This window comes from Suricata suricatta, chromosome 13 (assembly GCF_006229205.1).
Source record: "Suricata suricatta isolate VVHF042 chromosome 13, meerkat_22Aug2017_6uvM2_HiC, whole genome shotgun sequence".
Taxonomy (NCBI): Eukaryota; Metazoa; Chordata; class Mammalia; order Carnivora; family Herpestidae; genus Suricata; species Suricata suricatta.
The window spans coordinates 61,545,634-61,572,232 of NC_043712.1; the positions used below are offsets into that span (position 1 = coordinate 61,545,634).

General features: G+C 39.2%; 1 protein-coding gene across 5 annotated transcripts in view; it reads left to right on the plus strand.

The window, feature by feature from the left end:
• The first annotated feature begins 29 nt into the window (after positions 1-29).
• The window catches only part of CDC14B (cell division cycle 14B), a 102,992-nt gene continuing 76,422 nt past the window's right edge, over positions 30-26,599 (plus strand). For all 5 annotated transcript variants that reach the window (XM_029920322.1, XM_029920321.1, XM_029920324.1 and 2 more), the window contains exon 1: positions 30-216. In XM_029920322.1, coding sequence (XP_029776182.1) covers positions 57-216 — 160 coding nt within the window. In that variant the 5' untranslated portion in view covers positions 30-56. The remainder of the gene's footprint in view (positions 217-26,599) is intronic.

Here is a 26,599-nt window from a genome sequence, read left to right on the forward strand (position 1 = left end):
GCGAGCGGGCGCTCGGGGCCATGGTTGTGGCCCCCTGACGGGCCGCGGCCGCCTCCATGAAGCGGAAGAGCGAGCGGCGGCCGAGCTGGGCCGCCGCGCCCCCCTGCTCGAGGCGTTGCTCGGCGTCCTCGCAGGGAGTGAAGAAGAGCCGCAGATCCACGTCGCAGGAACTGCACCGCCTGGACCAGCAGGACGACCTGTACCTGGACATCACCGGTGAGCCGGCGAGCGAGCGCGTGGCGGGGCGCCCCAGACACGCGGCGTCCCGCGCGGGGGTCCTAGCCCACCCACCCAGGCTATGGAGGCGCCTCCGGGGACCCGACTGACACGCCTCCACCCCCACTCTCATTAAAGCCCCGCTGGCCACACCCCCTTCAGCAGCCGGGCTCCCTGGGAGCGCCCCCCTATCCCGACTTTCTATCTGCGTGTGTTGCGAGCTGTAACTTTATCCGTTTTGCACTCCTACCCAGCGAGACGGGCCGAGGGTCACCTTTCTAAATTGCTGGCGTCAGCTCGGCGCCTCGGGCTTTTTCTAAGTTCGGGTTGATCGCGCCTCCCGGGGCTGCAAGCTCGGTTGGCCCTCACAGGATTCTGAACCTCTGAATCACCCCAGAGGATTCCCCGAGCGCGCGGAACGCACCGGCACGGGAGCAGCTACCCTGTTTGTTTGGCGTTCGCCCAACCTCGACTGCTCTGGAGGAAATGGAGTCCCGCCTCGTGCGGCGTTCCCACGTCCGCGCGCGGGTCCGCACGGCCGGCTCCCCCTCCCCGGCGCGCACGCGAGCACACCCAGCCTCCTGGGGCTAGCTTCACTCGCGTGCCTCCACTAGCCGTGTGTCAGGTTGAAGGCTTGGGAGCCGCTCTGCGAGTCGTCACTTTTGAGAAATCGCAGCCAGCCAGAGCAGGTAGAGAAGCAGCCCTTTGATAGCTGTTTTATTACTGGTGCTGATTCTAAAATTTTTGAAGACTAACATCCAATTTGGCAGCTATTGGGTTTGCCAGGATTGACACTAAAGCCTGTGAAGGCATCAGATGTGATGATGTATGTCGAAACGCTTTGTAAACCCGTAGCTGTCTACAATTTTGAGGGAATTTGCAGTCTGTTTTCTGTGGCGCGAAATGTGTAAGGTTTGGCATGCGGGATTTTTTTTTTTTTTAAACGGTTTCCCGCCCTGAGTCTTTGATAAACCAGGTGAACTGGACTGGTCAGAATATTAATTTAGAAAGTGTTCAGACAAACATAAATTTAGTAGAATTGATTTCTAGATTGATGGACAGTTGTAAACTGAAGGTCCGTTTTAAACAGAGCTGCGAGTACAGGGGAAGGTTTCTTGGCGCTGGGTGGATGGCCCTTGGGAACCCTGGCGAGAGGATCAAGGGGTCTCCTTAAGGCGCCTTAAGGCAGGGCTGGCACCTGCCCTGATCCACCGTAGCATGTGGCGCCGTTGGAAGTGAAGCCTGCTTGCTGAGGCTGAGACCCAGTGCCACCTGGTTGTGCACTCCTGGGGAGATAGCCCCACTGAGGAGGGCTCGGGTGGGGGACGACACCACACATTCCTTTTGTCTTTGTTATTTATACCTGTTCAAAGGAACTTTGCTTAATAGCATTTAATTTTAGGGCACATAACGCACTCTTTTTTCTGAAGGTGCTCAGGGGTTTCTTTCTAGTGAAAACTTGGTTGCAGCCACCAGCTGTTGTTCTCCAGAGGCAACGGCAGTTCCTAGTTTCCTATGCATCCTTCCAGATTCTCTATCAGACACAAGCGTGATACATGTTGTTTTGCACAGTTTTTTCTTTTTAGCATTATTTCTTAACAGAACGATTGTTCTGTACATGCAGACCTGCTGCATTTGATTTAATTACCGCTTAGGCCAAAGTAGACCTAGTTTAAAAAAATAAAACCATAAAGTATATGTAGATTTAAATATATGTATCTTTAAAGATTTTATTTATTTTTTTAAAGTAATCTCTACACCACATGTAGAACTGGAACTCACAACCCCCAGTTCAAGAGTCATGTACTCTATCCTCTGAACCAGTCAGGTGCCCCTGAATATATTTTGTTTAGACAGCTACAGCTTCTTATTGATGAATATTTAGGTTGTCTCCATCAAAAATAAGTTTTTGGCGGTAAAGTCTTTAGAGTAAATTGTATTCCTCCTTCATGGCTGGCTTTCCTGAGCACAACAATGATTTAACTTCAGAAAATACTGTCAAGCTAAATATTGAAGAAAGAGTTGGTGCAGAATGCTGTTATTTAGATTGCAATCCCAGATAATGGAAGGGTCTGGCTTCAGTGTAAGGGCAGTAACCGAGTCAGCTTTGCCTGGAATTTTTCCAGGCGTCCCTTAGTGACAGTCTTGGCTTCCTGGAAAAGTGATACTGAATCAGTCTGCTTCAGGGTGATGGGCAAGACAAATTAACTTTGGATGCAAGGTGCAGATTGGTTTACGTTGGGTGTGGAGGGAAGGCTTGAGCCTCATCCTTAGGAAGTGGCAACCTGGTCCTAACCTCCCCAACTTGTATTTTCCTCAGTCATTGTTTCCTTAACGTTTTCAAGTTGAATGTAACCAAAAGAGATATATAAATCTAGTTGGTCTCCCCAGTAATATTTTCTTTGCATTTTCTGTGCACATTTAAATTTCTACAAATTTTGCCATATCAGCAAGAACAGCCCTCTTTTTAATGGCTGTATGGTATTGTATGGGTGAACTGTGATTTATATAATGTAATGAATAATCAGTTTTTGGGGGGAAAGGGGGTTTCAGTCCCTGCAAATAGGTGTATGGTAGCATCAGTGTATATGTCTACCTATGTGTGTGACTATATCCTCAAAGTAGAGTAAATGTGAAGAGGCCAGGCCAAAATGGCTATTAGCTATTCATTGGTGGACTTTTTTGGCAATTATGAATAATGCTGCTTTGAACCTTAATGTACAGGATTTTGCATGGACATTTTCAGTTCCTTTGCATATATACACCTAGGAGTGGAATTGCTGGGTTGCATGGAAACACCATGTTTAACCTTTTGAGGAACTGCCAGAGTTTTTCCCAAAGCTGCTGTACTGCCAGCATTTCCCACCAGCAGTATACCAGTTTTTCCACATCCTTGCCAGCACTTGTTACAGGATTGTGAACATTCTTTCTCAGTGGGATTGGTTTGTAAAAATTCATGTACCTTATCACTTCTGCCCCCTCTACCCTTCAATACCTTTTTTTTTTACTTAATTGTTATTTTTTGCAACTTATTTTATCTGTTAAATCCAATTCCCATAGATTGCAGAATATTTTATGGTGGCATATACATTTAATATACGATACTTAATGCCTATTTTTGTTCTCTGTAGTCCTTTGTTATATGGTCACTATTTAATTACTTAATTAATTCTAGTGGCTAGTCAGCCTCTTGGCTACACTGGGCATTAACTAGGAGTAGACTGATGGTTTTATTTCCACACGGACCCCATCCACCTCTCGATGATCATTCACTCAGTTCTTGCCACGTGCAGTGATGTGGATTTTTACGTGAGCTGTATTCCTGTGCAGTTTCAGTGCATCATATTAAAAAAAAGATCATAAAAGCAGTGTAAACATGAAAGAGATATTGAGTAAAGGTATAATCAGAATACGTTGTTATCAGTTAAGGAAGCTGAGGAAGAAGGGAAGAGAGGAGGGTTTGTGGTTGGATTTGGAATTAGAATCTCTCAAGATGGGAAAAATACAAAAGGAAAAATGTTGAACATGGGTTTTTGATTTTCGGATGAACCTCCTAGCAGTCAGAGGTCTGAATCTTTTTGATCTCTAACATCTGACTAGTAAAAATAATTGTAAACTATTGGCTAAAAAAGATTCTTGGTGGTTTGTCTTAAAATAAATTTCGTTTTTAATGCCTGCCGTGATAGTCTACCTTTTTAAAAGTCTATCACTGTAAATAATTTTATTGGAGAAGCTCTAGTTGAGGTCAGGATTGTGATTTAAAAGCACCGATTAATGGTGTATCAGAAAGTCATCAAATTATAGACACAGCACTGCCTTTACCCAGCTTCTTTTCTTTTTTAGGATTTAAAAAATTCAGACTAGACATTATTGGACAGAGAAAATTTATTCATTAATTCAAGAATTGCTGAATGCTTACTATGTAAAATAGTCTTGCATATTCATTGTTTGCAATGATAGAAGTATATTTTTCTTGATAAAAAAAATAATGCTGTTACCTGGGGCACTGATTCAAAGAAGAGGTAAATTCATTTTTCTTAAAGACTTTGTAGTAGAATTGAAGCTCATCAGAGTAGGTAGTGTTCATTTTTTTCCTTATGACTTATTTCTATACTTTAAATTGTGCATGATCTAAATTTTTTTCTTGATTTATGTGCTTGTTTAAATGTTCAGCATCTTTACTTCTGATGGTGTCATACTAAGTTATCTGCTTTAAATCTAATTCCTTAGGCAGTTCAGCACCACACACAAAAACTTAACCCAGTTTCATTGTTACTGCTTCAATGGACAGAATGCTTGGGCATAGAGATGAAGGGAAAATGGAATACCTAGGTGACAGAGGCGGTACTATTGCCAGGAGTTGCCAGTCAGTGCAAACTGTAACTTCTTTAAATGGGAATGAATTTCCCTAGTTCCTGCTGGGGAGAGCTGGGATGGAACCACTTTGTAAATTTTTAGAACGGAAGGAAGATATTGGGTACGTAGCAATGACATATCTTGAAGTTTCTGAGATAGTCTCTGGGGATCTTTGAATTGTTTTGTTATTTGAAAGAATTTCAGGAGATCATCTTGAAATACCACAACTGTCCACTTTTCCCTCAGAAGCTAAGACCAGAGATAAGTAATTTTGGCCAAATTGATGCAGTCCTTTTGGGAAAGCCACACTACCTGCCTTTTATTCTTTCCAGCATATATAAGTATTTCAGCAGAGATTTACATAAACTTTTTGAACATGTACTATTTAGTTCTATGCTGCATAGGCTAGTAGGTGATGTCATAGTAGATGCTCCATGAGTAGTATCTGTAAAGTTGAATTTAGATAATTACCTCGTGAATTTGGAAATAGGAGCAAACTACATACACAATTCAGGTCCTCCAGGGCTCATGCTGTTTTCCAAATTGGCTGCCATCACAGCTCAGATTTTCTTGATATTTCATTCATTCAACCAAATATATAATGAATACCTACTCTGCCAGGCTTTTTTTTTCTCAAATGCTAAAAATAGGTCACTGCGGAAGATAATCCCTGCTCTCATGGAGTTTGTTTTCTGTGTTAATTGAGAAAATAAAACTTGGAGGGTCTGAGGAATAACAGAGGAGCCGTATCGTGATTGAAATTTTGGCAAAAGAACTTGGTTCACAGAGTTTTTGAGGAGCTGATTGTAGTGGTTAGGCATGAGGACACCAGGGAAAGCTAGTGTCTGCCCTCACAGACTGAACACAGCTGGATTATTAATAATGTTTTGGATCCTTTATTCTCTCATCTGTTTGAAACTAAAAAGTGCACAGTGTTGGGAGGATGAACTGAAGCAGATGCATGTGAAGTGTGTGGCTTAGGGCCTCCTTGACAGCCAGGGGCCCTAAAAGGTTTCTCGTATTAAAAGTGTGCCAGCATTGGGCCAGGAATACCAAGGGCAGACTGAGACAGTCATCATGGTTGGAAGGGTTTCAAGCTCAGGAGCAAACGTTTCCCCCCATACATTTGCATGCACTAAAGGTTCAGTGAATCAGCACAGTGAAAATGCAGTGTGTTCCTTTCTTTGCCTCTGAGAGTGATTTTCAGGGCAGGAGTGCTCCAGATGAGGCTGTCTCAGAGCAGTGGAGGAGATTGGCATTGTGTTGACAAGCTTTTCTGCCTTGGGAAAAAGGTTACGGTTTCTCTTTAAAGATTCCTTGTAAGAGGAAGAATAAACCAAAGCTGTTTCTTCCTTTTTGAGGCTATTGTTATTATTTTTATTACACTGAAGACTTTGTATATTGCTTTATATTAAATTGCAGCTAAGCTTATTGGGGAGTGTCTTTGTAAGATGAAAGGGCCTCATGGGAGAGCCTCAGGTAGGTTATAGAAAATAAAACAATTATATTAAATTCTTTACTGATAGAATATGAACTTTTCAGAGTGGTTAATTTAAAGCGTGAATGTGCTCTAGAACATTGTTCTTAAAGAGTATTTCACAGATCCAAAAGATTTGATCCTGGTGGCCTATATTACAGGCTGACAGGACTTGGTTGTTATTTTGAGTAAAACAAATTTGCTTTTCAGTGGACCTTTCCATGCTTAATTTGTGACATGGAGACCCGATTTCTTTGGAAGGGGTGGGAGACATAAATAAGAAATTCTATCTGCAAATCTTTTAACTATACTGGGATCAAAATAATTTTAGTAGCCAGCATTTATTTTCCTTTCCATCCTAGCTACAGAGTATTTTTAATCTGAGTAAGTCCTTTACTCAGGTCCTTCAAGTTACTTTTACATAATTATCTGTAAGTTGAATGAAAAGCACGGATAGACTGGTTTATCTGAACATTTCAAAAACCGTTCCTCACTTAGGACAGGCACCTTTATGAGAGAGGTAAGTAGGTGCAGGGGTTGTGGCAAAAAGTGGAGAGATTAATACAGAGATACAAACTGGTCGACAGGAGCTAACCAATCTTCAAATATTGTTTCTTTACATTATTTGGTATTAGCTTCTGAGGTTAGTCATTTAATTTCTAGAAGTGCGGATCTACCATATTAGACAGGGATTACCTTAGAAAACATTTTCCGAAACAAAATTGATTTTAATTTCCTAAATACGAGGATATTTAACTGGAATGTGTGCGTCTCATCTGGATTCTCTAGTTTATATGAAAGTTTTACGCCCTTCTCTCTCTTTCTCTTTTTTTCTATAGCTTTTCATGGATACTGCTCCAACAAAGGTATTCAGATCATTGACTCTACTTTGCAGTGCTTTCTGATGATTTTAAAACTGTAGATTTAACCTGTTAGTTGTCATTCTTGGTTCCGTCCCTTCCTTGTTTGCTTGTCTTAAATTTAGTGTTAGGTAGCAGATTCCAGTTTTCTGTAATTGTAGAGTATCCTACATATGTTTATGACTTAAGTTGAAATTTGTCTTTATATGAAAAGTTTTGTTGTTTCTGTGAATAGGTAATGCTAACATTAGCTTCTGTGATATTTTATTAGATTAATTATTAATGCTATGTTTTGGATAGTGGATATTTTTGGTAATACTAACCTTTTTCTGTTTTAATTGAATCTCACATTCGTAGACTTGCTGAAAGGATGCTTAGAATGAACAGCTATTCTTGATTTTTTTTCTTTTGCTAGGTAACTTAGTTCTTTCTAGGCCTTTCTTTGCTTAGTGGTCAGGCTTATATCTTATTTACTGTTTTTGGCAAAAAGGAAATCTCATGAAAATACCAACTTAAACTTTGGGAACGGGGAAGCTAAAGTATTCTGATTCCACTTCATTTTCAAGTTCCTCACATAAGACCAGTTATCAAAAGAACAAATCCGAGTGGCCCCATATGCATATATTTCCAATTAAAAAATTTTCTGCCTTTATTCTCTTGGTCTTTTATTCAGCTCCTTTAATTCTTAGTATCATTTACATTCTAGAGGAGCAGCTCTTTTAGAGTGCTTTATTCACCAGGCAGTTCAAAGATTGGGTCCCATTGTCTTTTGAGTCTGAAAAGCTGAGGAAGCCAGGCTGGGTAAATTCATTCTATTTGTGTAATATCACATACTGACTTCATTTCTCAGGTAGTTCACTTTCATAATATTAAAATTTGGTCGGCAGTATACTGTCTTCACAGAAGAAAAACATCTTGTTCCCACTGTCGATGGTGTTTATTGTTCCTTCAAGTTCTAATCTGAAAGTAAAATTACTTTCTTGGCACTGCAGTTTATGACATTGATCTTTTTATACCCAGTCCATAATGCTGTAATATCATTACAGATTCTGGATTCTGCAAAACCCTCCATTTTAGGACCATCTCAGCTGAATCATTCTCTGCATTTTGCTCATTTATACTCATTTATATGAATTGTGCTATGGAATTAATTAGTGTATCCATTTAACAAATATTTATTGAGCAACTACCTTGAATTGAACAAGGGATTGAGCCAAGTGTTACTGAGGAAGGGAGGAGGAGATGTGAAGATTTATAGCAACATCCCTGAATGGTTGAGAAGGCATAGACTTTTAAGTCATCATCTCAGTGAAGACAGGTAATGAAGGAATCCGTCATTATGTGGTTTTGTTCTCTTCATTACACAGTGTCAGTTTGAGAGAATTTTGTGTTGAAAATGTCACGCCATAATTCCTACACAAAGTGAATTATTTTTTCCAGTGTGGTGAAAATGATCTGTCTTATGGTATCTTTCTCGTTGGGGTGTGGGGGCATGGGTGTGGGTATAGGTGTGTGTTTTAAATTTTAAAGTGACAAGTGGAAAAAGCTTAATTTTGGTTCATAATCATATACATATATGAATACACTATATATATGATATTGTGTATATATAAATGGATATAGTTAATAATATACTGAAAACCCTGTTTCTATTAAAACACAGTCAAAGCAAAAGCTCTACATTCCAGTTAATTCTGTATCTCTAATTTGAATCTCAAGAGCACCTCAGATGATATAGTTTACAATGAGATGTCTTATTTATTTTTAAGAATACATTATTGGGGCGCCTGGGTGGCTCAGTTGGTTGAGCGGCCGGCTTCGGCTCAGGTCAGATCTCATGTTTGTGGGTTCGAGCCCCACGTCAGGCTCTGTGCACACAGCTAGCTCAGAGCCTGGAGCCTGCTTTAGATTCTGTGTCTCCCTCTCTCTCTGCCCCTCCCCCTCTCATGCTCTGTCTCTCTCTGTATCAAAAATAAATAAAACATTAAAAAATTAAAAAAAAAGAATACATTATTTATTGGTAAGAAGTAATTACAGAGCACCTTTTAAGTGGAGTATGGCTTCCTGTATCGAAGGCACTAAAGATGAAGATTGCCAAATATTTTAGGAACTAGATTTGGTGTGTATGACTTGTATTGAAAAGCATTCTGATTTTCACAGTCTTTTATAGGTGCTGAGGAAGAATGCTTTGACATGAATGTACAACAATTAACGTTATGGTTTTACATTTTGGGGAGCTATTCTCAGTCTGCTCTTGGAGTTTTTTATTGTAGTACTGTCATCAGATACTTGTTGGAAGCACCTTATACATGCAACTGAATCCTCTTAACATGCGTTTATTTCCTTTTTGACAATAAACTGTCAAAAAAGCTTAGAATTTAGCTAGCAAACAATTGAGGTTGGGATTTTAACTTCACTGTTAATATCTTCTAATTTTAAAAACTTTTTTTTAATGTTTTATTTTTGATACAGAGAGAGAGCATGAGAGGGGGAGGGGCAGAGAGAGAAGGAGACACAGAACTGGAAGCAGGCTCCAGGCTCGGAGCTGTCAGCACAGAGCCTGACGCAGGGCTCGAACCCACAAACGTGAGATCTGACCTGAGCCGAAGTCAGAGGCTTAACCGACTGAGCCACCAGGCGCCCCTAATTTTAAACTATTGTGACTGAAAGAGCTTGAAGCATAGATTCACTCAGGATATGTTTGAGTGCATTTTATGGTCCCATCCTTGCCCTGGCTGCTGCAAGAACGCAACAGAGATTTCACACTTAACCCAGATCTCTGCGAAGTGACTGGAGCCCATAGAACTGGGTGATCTCTCTCTATCTCCCTCATCTCTATCTCTATTTGATAATGGAGGGAGCTTATCAGTGAATGTCATGGATACTCAAAGATGGATGCCTCTGAATGAATGAGACAAGAGGCTTGAACTTTGTTTTACAGCCTTTTTTTTTTTATATGTTTATTTATTTATTTTGAGAGAGAAAGCATGAGTGGGGGAGGAGCAGAGAGGGAGGGAGAGAAAGAGAGAATCCCACTCAGTCTCTGCACCATCAGTGCAGAACCTCATGTGGGGCTCGAACTCACAAACCGTGAGTTCATGACTTGAGTGGAAGTTGGATATTTAACCAGCTGGGCCACCCAGGTGCCCCTTGAGCTGTGTTTAAAAGATTCTCTTCTTTCCCCCTCTAGAACCAGCAGGAACTATTCTATTCTATTCTACTTTATGTTTTTATTTATTTTTAAGAACTGTTCTTGATCAAAGTAACACAAGTCTACTTTCTCTTTCCTGCTGATAGCACCATTGCTTCTACTGTAGTGAAAGTTGTTGGGTGGTTTGGGGAGGGTATGATTGCTGGGGTTGGGTATAGAGACTACCCCAGTGTGGAGGAAATAGCCTCTTTATATCCCATAGACCTGTCTCTCGGTGCTCTTACATTTTGCCAGTAACAAACATCAAGATATGGTGTTAACCTAAATTAAATAGCAACCCTGCTCCAAAAGGTAAAAATACTTTAATATTTTAATCTGTCTTACTTAGGAGAGCAGGAAAAGGAACATAAAGCATCCTTATCCATTAAGATTTATTCAGGTTATTTTGATTAAATAAATTCTTAGAGGTTAAATGTGTGGATTCAGAAGACAACCATTTCTAGGCACAACAATGAAGGAGCCCCCCCACCCCCCAAGCTCCATGCCCATTGTGGGGCTTGAACTCTTAATCTTGTTATCAAGAGTCGCATACTCTACCAACTGAGCTAGCCAGGCACCCCTTCTTTCTTTTTTTAATTGAAGTATGGTTGACCCACAATGTTATATTTGTTTCATGTGTACAACATAGTGATTTCAGTAATTGTATACCTTATGCTGTGCTTACCACAAGTGTAGCTACTATCTGTCATACATTGCTATTACAATACCATTGACTTTATTCCCTATGTTGTACCTTTCATCCCTGTGACTTGCATTCTGTTACTGGAAACCTGTATCTCCCACTCCCTTCACCCATTTTGCCCATTCCCACACCTCCTCCCGTCTGGCAACTATCAGTTATCTGTACTTATAGGTCTGATTCTGCTTTTTGTTTCTTTGTTTATTCATTTGTTTTGTTTTTTAGATTCCACATGAGTGAAATCATGCGGTATTTGTCTTTCTTTGTCTCATTGATGCCACTTAGCATAGCGCCCTCTAGGTCCATTCATGTCACAGATGGCAGGGTTTCTCTTTTTTATTGCTGAATAATATGTATATATCTTTACACAAACACATAACACCACCTCTTCCTTAACAATTTGTCTGTAGATTATGGATACTTCGGTTGCTTCCATATCTTGGCTGTTGTAAATAATACTGCAGTAAACAGAGGGATGCATCTATCTTTTCAAATTAGTGTTTTCGTTTTGTTTGGGTAAATACCCAGTAGTGGAATTGCTGGGTTATATGGTAGTTGTATTTTAATTTTTTGAGGAACCTGCATTCTGTTTTCCACAGTAGCTGCACCAATTTATCTTCCCACCAACAGTACTCGAGGAGGAGTCTTTTTTTTTTTTTTTTTTGGTAATGTGGTACTTTTGGGAATTTCCAAAATAACAGTGTGGATTATTTTGAAAGCTAAGCAATGGCTTCCCCCGCCTTCCCCCCCCCCCACCCCAGTCAAAGGTTTGTATTAAGGGCTTTATTTTAAAAGGATCAGAAAACAAATGTTATTCTGATTATAGAGATCTCTGAGCAGGATTACGTAGTTTTGTTGTTTTATGCCACAAAAGCAGTTTTTAAATATTGTGAAATTTTTGTGTACCTATTACACACCCCATTTAACATAACCCTATTCAGTGCTGTTTTGTTGTAATTATATTGTCTTCAAAATAATTTTACTAAGAATAAATAGGCATATATGAAACTGTAGTCATTGTCTTGTTTTGGCTTTCCTAGAACAGATTGAGTCAAGGATTCCAATGCAGTACTTTCTTTGGGATATGATCCCAGAACTCTCCAAGGGGAGTGGGGAAGTGAGAGGTTGGAAATGCTCATTATTAGGCAGGTTACTTCTGTGTGAACTAGAGTTTGATTCCATTGGGGAAATCTGACAGTAGTACAGAACAAATGAGAGTTGAGGGGGCTGGGATATTGTTTAGTCAGTAACTTAGAGTGGGGGTGAGTGATAATTTTGAAGTGCTGTGAGGATGGCCAAAATGGACCCTGGGGGCTAGAGAAAGTCCTAAATGAGATGTTGGTACAGTTAGAAAGTGCTGAGGGGGGCAGGGTATACGCTGACCGTTTTAGCGTGCCTCCAGAGTCTGTTAGGGTATTGTTAAATTCTTTCTGTGTGCTCTTAGTGCTATTGTTGTTAAGTTCTTAGCTAGTGTTATCCTGAGTTGTGTGCATTACTGTCACTATGTTGTGTCCTGGTGGGGTGTGGGGTATTTTCGATAGCAAATGTTGAGAAAATGTTTGTTAGAAAGAAGCAGTTGAGAGCTGGAGGTTTAAAGTGTAAGCTTAGGGGTGCCTGGGTAGCTCAGTCAGTTAAGTGGTTAAGGGTCGGACTTCAGCTCAGGTCATTATCTCGTGGTTTTTGAGTTCGAGCCCTGTCAGTGCAGAGCCTGTTGGGGATTTTCTTCCCTGCCCCCTCCCCATCGCTCCCTGCCCTTCCACCACTTGGACACTCTCTCTCAAAATAACTAAGTAAACTTTTTTAAAAAATGAAATAAAGATAATATCTTCAATTAAAAAGAATGTAAGCTTAGATACCCTTGCAAGAAATTGTTTAAGGAAAGTAGGTAAAGATCGGTATGCCATTAAGGATGGTTGGAAATTCTTTGATTTTTATGGAAGGCTTTATAAACATCACTATATTTTGGACGTTTGACTAACAACTTTTGACTAGCACTTAGAAGAATTATGGCCAGAGACAATCCTGACTTCAGTGAATGTGAAATAACTGGAGGAGCTGAGCCATTGCCAGTGTGGAATGCCAGGACTGGATCACCATGGAGACTTTGTGGTTTCTGTGCAGGTCGGTTTCCAGGAACTCCTCATCCCGAGCTAAATGAAGTTTGTGTATACATGTGAAGTCAACCACCTTATGTCGTCTATTTATTTATTTATTATTTCTTTAAAATCTTTTCATTCGTTTATTTAAGTAATCTCTACACCTAACACGGGGCTCGAACTTAAGAGTCACATGCTTTCCCAACTGCGCCAGCCAGGTGTCCCTGTGTCATTTATTTATTTCTAATAAGGCCAGATAACAAATGTTAGGTACTCTTGGAAATATTTCAAGATAAACAAATATGCTAATTTAACTGCTAAAGATTTGAAAACTCGAGTGTCGTGTGTGTATGAAAAAAATCACAGTTTACCACATACGATGTAAGTAAATGCTGTTTTCCTACCTTTTTGGATGCTTTTCTCATATTAAAGCCTTGCACAGTTCTTTTCTTTTTGGAAATAATAATTCAGTTTGTTCTTAGTGGAGGAGAAAACATAAGTCATACTGTTAATTTTCTAAGTGGTGGAATTTAACAATGCTGAAGCCATCACGGGGGTCAGGATTCAGTAATAAAAGTCTTGACCCAGGAAGCATTAGAAATACATTTTATTCATTTTCTTTTTCTTTTTTTTAACATATTTAAAACTTTTTTTTTTAATGTTTAGTTTTGAGAGAGTGAGTGTAGGGAGGGGCAGAGAGAGAGAGAGGGAGACAGAATCCAAAGCAGACACTGCTCTGGCAGCAGAAAGCCTGATGTGGGGATTGAACTTCTGACCATGAGATTATGACCTAAGCTGGTTAGTCTCTTATCCAGCTGAGCACCCAGGCACCCCTTCATTTTCACGAATATCAGTGGACAGCTCATAGAAGTTATTTGAAAAAATAGTTTCATGAATATCATTCGAGAGCTAGCTCATAGAACTTATTTGAAAAAGTGATACTGGTGATCTTTTCAGCCCTTTAATCATGTTCCATGTTATTGAGGTGAATTCATGATTCTGGGTTCATGACACATTCATAATTAGTCCATGCAAGCACCCTTATTAGGGATTCTATGTTTTTGAAAGATGACCCACTAAATAACACTTTGTATATCCCTTTCACTTGAGTTGCTTGTGTTTTTTTTAAAAGTTTTAACTTTTATCTGTTTTTTTTAATGTTTATTTGTTTTTGAGCAGAGTGGGAGCAGGGGAGGGGCAGAGAACATGGGAGACAGAATCTGAGGCAGAATCCAGGCTCACAGAGCCCAACACGGGGCTTGAATCATGAACTGTGAGATCATCACCTGAGCCGAAGTTGGATGCTTAATCTACTGAGCCAACACAAAATTCTCTCAAACTGACACTGTGTAATGAGCAGGGGAGGGGCAGAGAGAGAGGTAGAGAGAGAATCCCAAGCAGGTTCCACACTGTCAGAGCCCCTATGTGGGGCTCAATCCCATAGACCTTGAGACCAGCCACCCCAAAATCACTTAATGAATGGATGAATGAATAAATAAATACAAAACAGGAAATGGCAGAGTAAGATTCCTGCTTTTCCATTGTCACCTACCTACTTATTTTTCCATTTCAGAATTAATTGACATAAGCTCTTCTATGTCTTTACAGAGATTTTCCACATATTTACAAACACTTATATTATGTATGTATGTGTGTATCCTCTCATTTAGAATACAGCACGTTATTATTCTCACAGTTCTGTTCCTTGCTTTTTAAACTGCTGTTGGATTGCTCCAGTGAGCATGGAATGGAACAAAAGGAGCTGAAGAACCCTAATAGAGGATGCTTTCAGGCTGCTCCAGATTGAGATGTGATGGTAATAATCTCTGAGTTCTCAATGTCTGCTTGGTGCTAAGAACCATGCTAACACCTGTGTCTTTTCTCCACCTCCAAATTTTCTAAGATACAGGGACTCATTATTTTTCAAAAAAGACGCAGAAAGAAAGTGGTCAGAGATCCTGCTAGCAAGGTTTTCATTATAGTTCGTTTAGACCTGGTTATACTGTAATACCACCCCCCCCCCCAGCAGCTTAAAACAAAAATTAAAGCTTTTTCTATTTCACAGCCACTGTGGATCAGCAGGCGGTTCTGCTTATTGTAATTGCTTGGGGACCTAGGTGCATGAGCAGCAGTCATCTCTAATCTTGTTGGTTCCTGAGCCAGAGGAAAAAGAGGCCTGTGGAGGGTCTGAATCAACAATTAAATGCTCATTTCCACTCATAACTCTGTGGTCAGAATTAATCACAAGGCCCCACCCAATCACCGGGGGGCAGGAATGTGTATGTTAGGCAGGGAGCCAGAAATATTTGGTGAACAGCAATAACGATTACTACATTTAGCCTTTTAGATTATTCAGTGCATATTTATATATATAGACAACTCTATAGAGAGAGATGTTTTGCATTAACAAGATAAATACTATAAATACAATCATTACCTTTTCCACTTTACATATTATAGTGGAACCTTCCATTGTTAAATAGGTGTCTAAATATATATCTCTTAGTGGATGCATATTCTAGTGTAAAGGTACATAGGTACTTATTTCCTTACAGTTCCTCTACTGAGGGAAACGTCCATGAATTCATTGAAAAATTGGGTAGAGAATTTTAGGTTGTAGGCCTTCCCCAGCCAAGCCATGGATCTCTGTCATGGTCCCTAGATTGTAAATATAAGCTCTATTTAGAATAACCTCTCTTTATCCCCTTTGCCCCCTCGTAAAGTGCTTTTTTATAATTTTTATTTTTTCCTGTCACTGTTACTTTATTAATATCAGATAAATACAAATGTATTAAACTTTTTTAAAAATTCCAGTATAGTTAACATTCAATGTTTTATTAGTTTCAGGTATACAATACAATAATGTAACAGTTACATATATTACTCAGTTCTATACTTTTGGAGTGTCTGGCTCAGTGGGTAGAGCATGCGACTTCTGATCTCAGGGTCATGAGTTCGAGTTCCGCGTTGGGTGTGGAGCCTACTTTAAAAAATTTGAAGAAAAGAAAAAGATAAGTGTGCTCTTACCTATTTTACCCACCTCCCCACTCCCCTCCCCTTTGGTCTGTGTTCTGTTTTGTCTCTTTTTTTCCTGTTTGGTTTCCTAAATTCCACATATGAGTGAAACATGGTATTTGTTTTTCACTGACTGACTGATTTTGCTTAGCATTATACACTTTAAATCCATCCATGTTGTTGCAAATGGCAAAATTTCTTTCTTTTTTGTGGCTGAATAATATTCCATTGTATGTATGTATACCACATCTTCTTTATTTGTTCATCAGTCAGTGGATCCTTAGGCTGCTTCCATCATTTGGCTTTTGCAGTAAACACAGATGTGCATGTAACTCTTTGAATTAGTGTTTTGGTATTCTTTGGGTAAATACCCAGTAGTGCAATTCTGGATCATGTGGTAGTTCCGTTTTTAATTTTTTGAGGAACCTCCATATTGTTTTCCCCAATGGCTATACTAGTTTGCATTTTCATGAACAGTGTATGAGAGAGAGAGAGGGAGGGATGGAGGGAGGGAGAGGGAGGGGGGGGGAGAGAGAGAGAGGGAGAACGAGAGAGAGAGAAAATCTTAAGCAGGCTCCATGTTGCACATGCAGGGTTTGATCCCACTACCCTGGGATCATGACCTGAGAAAAATCAAGAGTCAGACACTCGACTGAGCCACCAGAAATTGTATTACAATTTTTATAATCTGGATAGGTAAATACTTATGTGGTTCTGAGACAAATGTAAGGTGAGCAGTCTCCTACCAGCCCCTCTCTGTCCATATTTGTCAACTTCTACCCACTCTGCCATGCCCCAGAAGTTTAAGTTTGTTATGTTTGACTTGAGTTTTTAAAAATGAATAAAATGTAGATACTTTTAAAAATTACTATTTCAACAAACTTTTTTATTATGGAATAATTTCAGACTTACAGAAAAGTTGCAAAAATTGTACAGAGAGCTCCTGTATATACCTTCCCCATTTCCCCAATGTTATTTTATATTACCATAGTACATTTGTCAAAACTAAGAAACCACCATTGATGTGAACTATTAACTAAACTCCAGACTTCATTCAGATTTCCCTACAAACATCTTTTTTTCTGTTTCAGGATATAATCCAGAATACTTCAATATATTTGATAGATTCTTTTGGAACTGAAAGATAGCATATTCTACACATGGTTCTGTACCTTGCTGTTTTCAACTGATACCATGTTTCACTGATTCTAAAATTTTTTTTAATGTTTTTTTATTTATTTTTGAGAGACAGAGAGAGACAGCACAAGTAGGGGAGGGTCAGAGAGAGAGGGAGATACAGAATCTGAAGCAGGCCTCAGGCTCTGAGCTAGCTGTCAGCACAGAGCCCGATGCGGGGCTCGAACCCACAATCGTGAGATCATGACCTGCCCAAAGTCGGACGCTTAGCCGACTGAGCCACCCAGGCTCCCCTCACTGATTCTAAAATACAGCAGAGGGTATCTGGGTGGCTCAGTGGGTTAAGCATCAGACTCTTGATTTCAGTTCAGGTCATGATCTCGTGGTGGTCAGATCAAGCCCCACATCAGGCTCCGGGCTGACAGCATGCAGCCTGTTTGGGATTCTCTTTCTCCCTCTGTCTGCCTCTTCCCAGCTCATGTGGTCATGTTCTCTCTCTTTCTCAAAATAAACAAACAACAACAGCAAAATAAAACACAACAGAATATATTAAGTACTTCAAAGATGGGGCACCTGGGTGGTTTAGTGGGTTAAATGTTGTATTTGATTTTGGCTCAGCTCATGTTCTTAGAGTTGGTGGGTTCTGGCCCTGCATCGGTCTCTGCACTGGCAGCTCAGAGGCTGCTTAGGATTCTCTCTCTACTTCTAACCAGCTATGTGCACTCTTTCCAAAGAGATCAATAAACTTAAAAAAAAAAAAAAGGAGACATGTGCTGATTATAGCTTAGTCACAGATCTTAAGCTATTGCATAATTTGAGATATTCAAATGTGGAAAAACATACATCTTAGAATTGATGGAATGTGATAATATCTTAGAGATCTTTCAATTTCATAGACTTCCTCATTCATATTTATATAGCTGCATAGAATTAAACTTTATAATGCTCCTAAGATCTTTAATTAAGCCCTTATCCATACTCCTTAGGATTGCTTTTAATCTTTAACTATAAAAAATAATGCTGTTTTGAATAACCTGTTACATATGTTCTATGAATAGGAATAACTTTTCAAAAGTGAATTGCTGAGTTAGAGATGTATACATATCTGTAATTTTGGTAGAAGTTATACACATTTACACTCCCACTTGGAGTGGATGAGAAGACTCATTAAAAGTTCACCAACAGAATAGGTTACTAGACTTTTGGATTTTTGCCAGTCTGAGAGGTGGAAAATTATAGTCTCAAGGTAGGTTTCCTGTATGTGCACAGGTTGAGTTTTCAAAAACTGGCTATAAATATTCTTCACCCATTTTTCTTATTGGGCTATTTGCTATTTCAAATTTATATGCATTAGGCTCTTTAAACATTAGGGAAGTTATTATGTTGTTATGATTTACAAATGTGTTTTCTATTTGTCATTTGCTTTTTAATTTTCTTACAGTTGTGGTGGTGATATAGGTGAACCTGATAATCTTTTCTCTTAAGGCTTCTGGACTTGCAGATTTTAAGTCCTAGTTGGCCTCAACAAAGTTATCAAGAAATTCCTATGTGTTCTTTCCATTTCTCCTGTCTTGGCCTTTATGCTGTTGATCTCATGCATTTTACTTATATATATGAGTACTTATACATATAAGCACCAACATGGGGCTTGATTCTGCAAACCTTGAGACCATGACATGACCTGAGCCGAAATCAAGAGTCCACTGAGCCACCCAGGTGCCTCTTAAGCATATATTATATCATAGAAACTTCATAGTATACTATTACTTTTGCTAAAACAGTCATGGGGCTTCTGGGTGGCTCACTCAGTTGGTGAAGCTTCTGACTCTTGATTTTGGCTCAGATCATGATCTCATGGTTGGGGTGGGGAATCAAGCCCCAGTGGGGAGCCTGCTTGGGATTCTCTCTCTGTGCCTTCTCTACTCGTGCTTTCTTAAAATAAGCATTAAAAAAATAATCTTTTAAAGGGATTTAAATAAGAAAAGTATTACATATTTACTTATGTAGTTACCATTTCTAGTACCCTTCATTCTTTGTGTAGATCTGGACTACTGGTGTCATTTTCATTCTGCCTGAAGGATGTTTTGTAACATTTTTTTTTATAGTGCAGGTCTGTTAGTGATGAACTCTTTCATCTTTTGAATATCTAAAAATGTCTCCATTATGTCTTTATATTTAAAATTTTTTAAAAAAAATTATTCATTTTTGACAGACAGAGCATAAGCAGGTGGGGGCAGAAAGAGAGGGAGACAGACTCTGAAGCAGGTTGCAGGCTCTGAGTTGTCAGCACAGAGCCTGATGCGGGCCTCGAACCCATGAACCGTGAGATCCTGACCTGAGTTGAAGTCGGACACTCAAACGATTAAGCCACCCAGGCACCCCTATGTCTTCATTTTTGCTTAGTATAGAGTTCAAGGTTGGATTTTCTTTTTAATTTCAATACTTTAAAAATGTTGCTCTCCTGTATTCTCACTTAACATTGGTTCTAACAAGAAATCTGATATCCTTGTCTTTGTTTCTTTATGTATTATGTACTTTTTCCTATGGCTGCTTTCAAGATTTTCTTTTTATCACTGGTTTTGGGCAATTTTCTTACAGCATAGTTTTCTTTGTGTTTCTTGTGCTTAGGATTCATTGAACTTATTGCATCTGTGGGTTTATAGAGTTTGTCAATTTAGAAAGTTTTCAGCCATTTAAAAAAATTATTTTTCTGCCTGCTCACCTTCCTCAATATATAATTAACTGTATTTTAGGCCATTCAATCCTGTCCCACTGCTCATGCTCTTTTCATTTGGGGTTTTTAAATTTTTTCACTAATGTGCCTTCAATTTTATATGTTTTCTTCTCCTATTATCTGCTATTAATCCCATCCAGTGTAGTCCTCATTTTATAGATTATAATTTTCGTCTTCAAGAAAGCTTGAACTAGGCCCTTTTCCCCGTTTTTTCTTAAACTAGGCTCCACACTGGGCATGGAGCCTGACATGGGCTTGGATGCATGACCCGGAGATCAAGACCTGAGCTGAGATCAAGAGTGAGGTACTTGACCAACTGAGCCACCCAGGCACCCCAAAGTGGGCCTTTATGATATCTTATGTGTCTTTCCTTTTTTTTTTCTCTATTGAGATACAATTCAACTACCATACAATTCACCAATTTAAATGTACACTGAAGTGTGTACATTTCAGTGGTTTATTTTTTAATATTTTAAATAGCATTTAAATATTATTTAAAAAATAGTATTTTGGGGGTAAATAGGTACTTACAGAGTTGTGCAACTATCCCCATAATCCAATTTCACAACATTTTGATTATCGCTAAAAGAAATCTTGTACCAAATAGAAGTTACTCTATACCCTTCACCTACCCCTTAGGCAATCATCAACCAACTTTCTTGTCACTATAGATTTCCTATTTTGGATATTTCATATAAATGGGATCATACTATTAGTGATCTTTTGTGACTGTTTTTTTAGCATAGTGATTAGGAGGTTCATATATGTTGTAGTATGTATCAGTGCTTTATTCCTTTTTAAGGCTGAATAACACCACATTTTGTTTATCTTTTCATCATGGTCATGTGGGTTTTCACTTTTAAGTTATTATGAATAATGCTGCTATAAACATACACATAAGTTTCTATGTGGACATGTATTTACATCTACTTAGGAAACATGAATACAGTTATAATAACTTTTAATGTGTTTCTCTGCTTGTTCTAATTGATGCATCTGCTCTGGGACTATTTTGATTGATTATTCGCTTCATAAGGCTTGTGCTTTTCTGCTTCCTTGTATGCCTGGCAATTGTTGGACGCTGAATTTTATCTTAGTGGGTGTTGGATATTTTTGTATTTGTTAGGCAGGCCTGGATCAGCGCTAAGTCAAGGGCTAATTAATCATTATTGAGGCAAGACCTTTCTGAATACTCTTATCTACTGTGTCTGAGGAGTTTTTACATAATGGCCTGTGAAAACAAGTGCCTTCCCCAGCTTTGTGTGAGTGCCAGACACTGTTTGCTCTAATCTTTTGGGATGATTCTTTTTTGCACCTCTAACAATTTCATAACAGGAAGGTCTCATGGTCACCACTATAATTTCTATACTTAATTCTGTTAAAATTAGGACTCTGTAAACCTGGAGTTCTCTCTCTTTGCTTCTTCCTTCTCCTTGGTATTCTGTCTTATGAACTCTGGCTGCCTTGGTTTCCCTGCACTCAGCTCCGTCTCCTCAACTTTGAGAAGTCTCCTGGGTGCTGCCTCAGTTTACCCTCTCTGCAGGGACGGTTACAGGGTTCAACTTTTTTTGTTTCCTGTGTTTCAGACATTATTCTCCATTGCCTAACAGCCAGAATCTTGAAACCCATTATTTAGTGTATTTTGTCTGGCTTAAAAAAAAAACTTTTCCCCTCCAGCAGGAATGGTAAATATGGTTCCTGTTAAATTAATTCTGTTTTGGTTGGTAGAGGAAGTCCTCTGTTTTCTTAAATATTTTATGTCTTCAATTTCTTACATTTAAATAGTTTCTCCATTTGAAATTTATTCTACTGTGAGGACATGGAGCCACTTTTATTTGTTTTTTTTAGATGGCTACTTGACATGTGGTTTGCTTTATCATATGGCATTCTTGAATGTGTATGTGTCTGGGCCTATTTTAGAACTTCTGTTCCAGGGATATATGTCTGTCAGATGCTAGGAATGCTCCGTATTAGAAATGGAAGCCTTTTGATATATTTTGATATCTGGTAGTGCTATCTTGTTTTTATTATTTATTTAATTTTTAATTTTTACTTAATTTAATTTTTATTTATTTATTTTTGAGAGACAGAGACAGTGCGAGCAGGGGAGGGTCACAGAGAGAGGGAAACACAGAATCTGAAGCAGGCTCCAGGCTCTGAGCTGTCAGCACAGAACCCGATGCGGGGCTCGAACCCACAAACCGTGAGATCATGACCTGAGTTGAAGCTGGACGCTTAACTGTCTGAGCCACCCAGGTGCCCCTCAATTTTTATTTTTGAGAGAGAGACAGAGAGACGGAGACAGAGCATGAGTTGAGGAGGGGCAGAGACAGAGGGAGACACAGAATCTGAAGCAGGATCTAGGCTCTGACCTGTCAGCACAGAGCCTGATGCGGAGCTCAAACCCATGTGGGATCATGACCTAAGCTGAAGTTGGCCGCTTAACTGGCTGAGCCACCCAGGTGCCCCAGTGTTAGCTCCTTTTTAGAGCTCTTAAAAAATTTTTTTTGTGGCTACTTTGAGACACTGGTTATACTTCCCACTGCAGTTAAGTTTATTGTAGTGATGACCATGAGACCTGTAACATTTTTGCTAGGCTCATGGGTAAAAAGCGGATGTAACAAGATGTTTCAATATTAGAAATGATTAAGGAATATTGTATGTGTGTGTTTTAAAGTAAGCTCTACACTCAGTGTGGGGCTTGAACTCATGCCCATGAGATCAAGAGTCCCATGTTCCACCAACTGAGCCAGTAAGGTAATAGAAGGAATAATACATTTTAGATGATTTGCCAGAATAGTAATCAGTGTACTTCCTACAATTTAACTCACATGGCCTTAAAGTAAATGGCTTGAAGAAATTGGATCCCAAAGATTACAAGTGGGGAATTTTTTTTTAAGATTTTATTTTTAAGTAATCTCTATACCCAACGTGGACTTGAACTCTCAACCCTGAGATCCAGAGTCACACACTCAAGTGGGGGATTTTTTAAGTGTCGCTATTCATGTGATCATTAGAGAAGCTCAACTTAAGAATTGTGGACTAAGGTGATTGACTGGTAGTGGAAGAAATCATCTGAGATAAAATAAAATCCATTGACTTAAAAAAAATCCTCCAGCTATGATTGTTTATTTTTCCATATGAATTTAAGGACCAGTTTACCTATTTCATAAATAAAAAATCCTGCTAGTTAACTTAAAACTTGGAGAAAAAGTCTTTAGGATAATGGCTCTTCTGTTCACAAGCATAGTATGTCTTGTTTGCTTAAATCTTCTTTAGAGTAGTAGCTCATTAATGTGTTAAAATGTCATACCATACAATGGGCCTTCCCCCTTGTTAAACTCTTTTTTAGGTTATTATCTTTGTTGTTGCTATTATAAATGGCATTTCCCCCTCTTTTATTTCACATAATACCAACTCCCTGAACAATTAACTGAACTCATTATGGAGAACATTTTAGTTTTATTTAACTTTGACTCCATAGAGTCAAATCCATAGAATTTGGAAGGTAGAAGTGGCTGTGCTCAATGTATAGATGTTAGAAGAAAGACTGAGGGGTTACTATAACTTCATTAATACTACATTTGCTTTGTAGATGATTATCACGGCTTTGTTTTTAACTATTAAAATTTAGGGATTGATCATTCTTATCATGTTGGTATGTTGTGGCTCTTGTAAGTAAGATTCTATTAATATCCTTATTAACAACTTGTTTTTGTTTTTCTAAGGTTTATTTATTCAGAGAGAGCATGCGGGAGGGGCAGGGAGAGAGAGAGAGAGAGAGAGAGAGAGAGAGGGAGAATCCCAAGCAGGTATTGCACTGTCATCACACAACCCAGTGCAGGGCTTGAACTTATGAACCATGAGATTCATAAGCCAAACCTAAGCCAAAACCAAGAGTTGGATACTTAACCAGCTCAGCCACCCAGGCGCCCCTTAATTCCCTATTTTTGAACTCTGTTGAGTAAGCTAATATAGCTAATAGTGATCATAGATTTCTTTTTTTGATGAATAGTAATTGTTTGAGAAGCAAAATGGCCTTTTAAAAACTTACAGTTTTATATTGGTGTAAGAAATTTAAAACACAAATAAATGGAAAGATTCTGTACTTTTGGATTGAAAGACTTACTATTGTTAAAATCTCCATACCACCCAGAGTGAGCCAAAGATTTTATACAATCTGTATGAAAATCCCAATGGTATATTTTGCAGAAATAGAAAAAAAAATCTAAGATTCACATGGAATCTTAGAGGACCTCAAATAATCAAAAACAATCTTAAAAAAGGAAAACAAGGCTGGAGGCTTCATACTTCTGATTTCAAAACATTATAAAGCTACAAAACAGTGTGGTAGTGGCATAAAGAAAGTCATACACCAATGGAACAGAATGGAGTCTAGAAATAAACCCTTATACATATGGTCAAGGGCTATCCCATGGGGAAAGGATAGTCTCTTCTATTAATGGTGTTGGGAAAACTGTATATACACATGCAAAAGAATAAGGTTGGATTCTTATATTACATCACATACAAAATTAACTCAAAGTGCATTAAAGATTAAATGTAGGGGCGCATGGGTGGCTCAGTTGGTTAAGCCTCCGACTTCGGCTCCGGTCAGATCTCACATTTGTGGGTTCGAGCCCTGCGTCAGGCTCTGTGCTGACAGCCAGCTCAGAGCCTGGAGCCTGCTTCCAGTTCTGTGTCTCCTTCTCTCTCTGCCCCTCCCCCTCTCATGCTCTGTCTCTCTCTGTCTCAAAAATAAATAAAACATTAAAAAAAAAGATTAAATGTAAAGCCGGAAAATAAAACTCCCAGAGGAAAACAAAAGCTTCAATACACTGGATTTGTCAACTGTTTCATGGATATGGCACCAAAAGCACAGCAAGAAAAGCAGAAGCAGACAAATGGGACTATATCAGACATAAACAGTTTTGCATGTCAAAGGACAAAAAACAATGAAGCCTTGAAATGAAAAAAATATATGCAAACCATGTATCTGATAAATGAGTTAATATAAGGTGGTCATTATCCAGAATATGTAGAGAACTCTGGTGAAGAACTCCTACAATTCAGCAATGACAAAAAATACAAAAAAAAAAAAAAAAAAAGACTAAAAAATGGGCAAAAGACTTGCATAGACATTTTCCCAAAGACGACAGATAAAGGTTCAATAGACTATATTAGAAAAAGACCTCTCAGGTTTCCCTCTTGTGTGTCTCCTTTACTCTTACACAGAACATGTCATTCCTGATACTTCTGGTTACAGTTGTTGGGGGATTTTCCCACACCAAGCAATTCTGTGACACTAGCTGGATGTCCTCTAATTTAACTTAATTCTGACACTATCAACCTGGAGGAGACAGCATCAGATCTCACAGATGAAGGGGTCATTCCCACAAGTCCCACAAGACTGCACTGCCCCCATTTCAGATCCCAGTCATAAATACTAGTTGTTAACTGTGCTTTTGACTTGGTTATCAGCTATAAATCAGATAGCCCATGACTCCTCTTAAGGTTTAAAAATTTTTTAAATATCTTTTATTTATTTTTGAGAGACAGAGAGTACGAGCAGGGGAGGGTCAGAGAGAGAAGGAGACACAGAATCTGAAGCAGGCTCTAGGCTCCGAGCTAGCTGTCAGCACAGAGCCCAACACAGGGCTTGAATCCATGAACCGTGAGATCATGACCTGAGCTGAAGCCGGCCGCTTAACTGACTGAGCCACCCAGGCGCCCCTCCTCTTAAGGTTTAATTGCTAGAGAGGCTTACAGAATTTTGGAAGACAGTTTACTTATTTACCAGTTAATTGTAAAAGGATATGATATAGGATACAGATGAACATCCAGATGGAAGAGATAATAGAGCAAGGTAGGGGGTGGGATGGAGCTTCCATGCCCTCTCTGGCCCCACTATTCTCCCAGTACCTGTATGTGTTCACCAACCTAGAAACTCCCCAAACCCCATACTATTGGGATTTTTAGGAAGGCTTCTTCACCTAGGCATGATCAATTTCTCAACTCCGTTTCTAGCCCCTCTCTAGAGAATCAGGGCAGGGTTGAATATTGGAAGCTTGTAATATGGCTTGCTCTTTCTGGTGACCAGCCCTAATCTAGGGGCCTACCAGAGTCCCTTCATTAGACAAAAGACACTCCTATCACCCCAGGAAATTTCTAGAGATTTAGGATCCTGTGTCAGGAACCAGGATCAGAGACCAAATATCAGAACAAAAGATACTCCTATTGTTTTTCTTTAAAGGGGTTTAGGAGCTGTGTGCCAGGAGCAGGGTGGGGGTGGGGGCCCGAGAACAATATAAAGTGAAACCTTGGATTGGGAGTAACTTGTTCTGTGAGTGTTCCTCAAGACAAGCAAATGTTTCTAATAAATTTTAACTTGATAAACGAGTTATGTCTTGCAGTACTAGTATGTGATGCCAAATCTCACATGATTACAACTGAGCCATTGGTTCTTTTCTCTTTGTCTCTTATGGTGGGATTGTGGGTGATTGTCTCCCATGTGAGCATGCTTAGTCTCAGGCTGCAGTGTTTGGTAGACATCTGATTTTTTTCAGAACATTGGAAAGTGCCCACAATTGGCATTCGTGTATTTTTTGTCACTTTAAAGCACTTACGGATAGTCCTTTGCTTTTCCATAGAAGAGTAAGCTTAGGAATGCTTTGCTTCATTCTAGGTCAGGCTGCCTACAGAAATAGACCCTTTCCTCTGCTACCTTATTGCCCATTACATTAAATGCAGTATATGACAAGAGTTTATTGATACTATATTGTAGTCAGCATCCCTGTGAGCATATACCATGGCTCCCA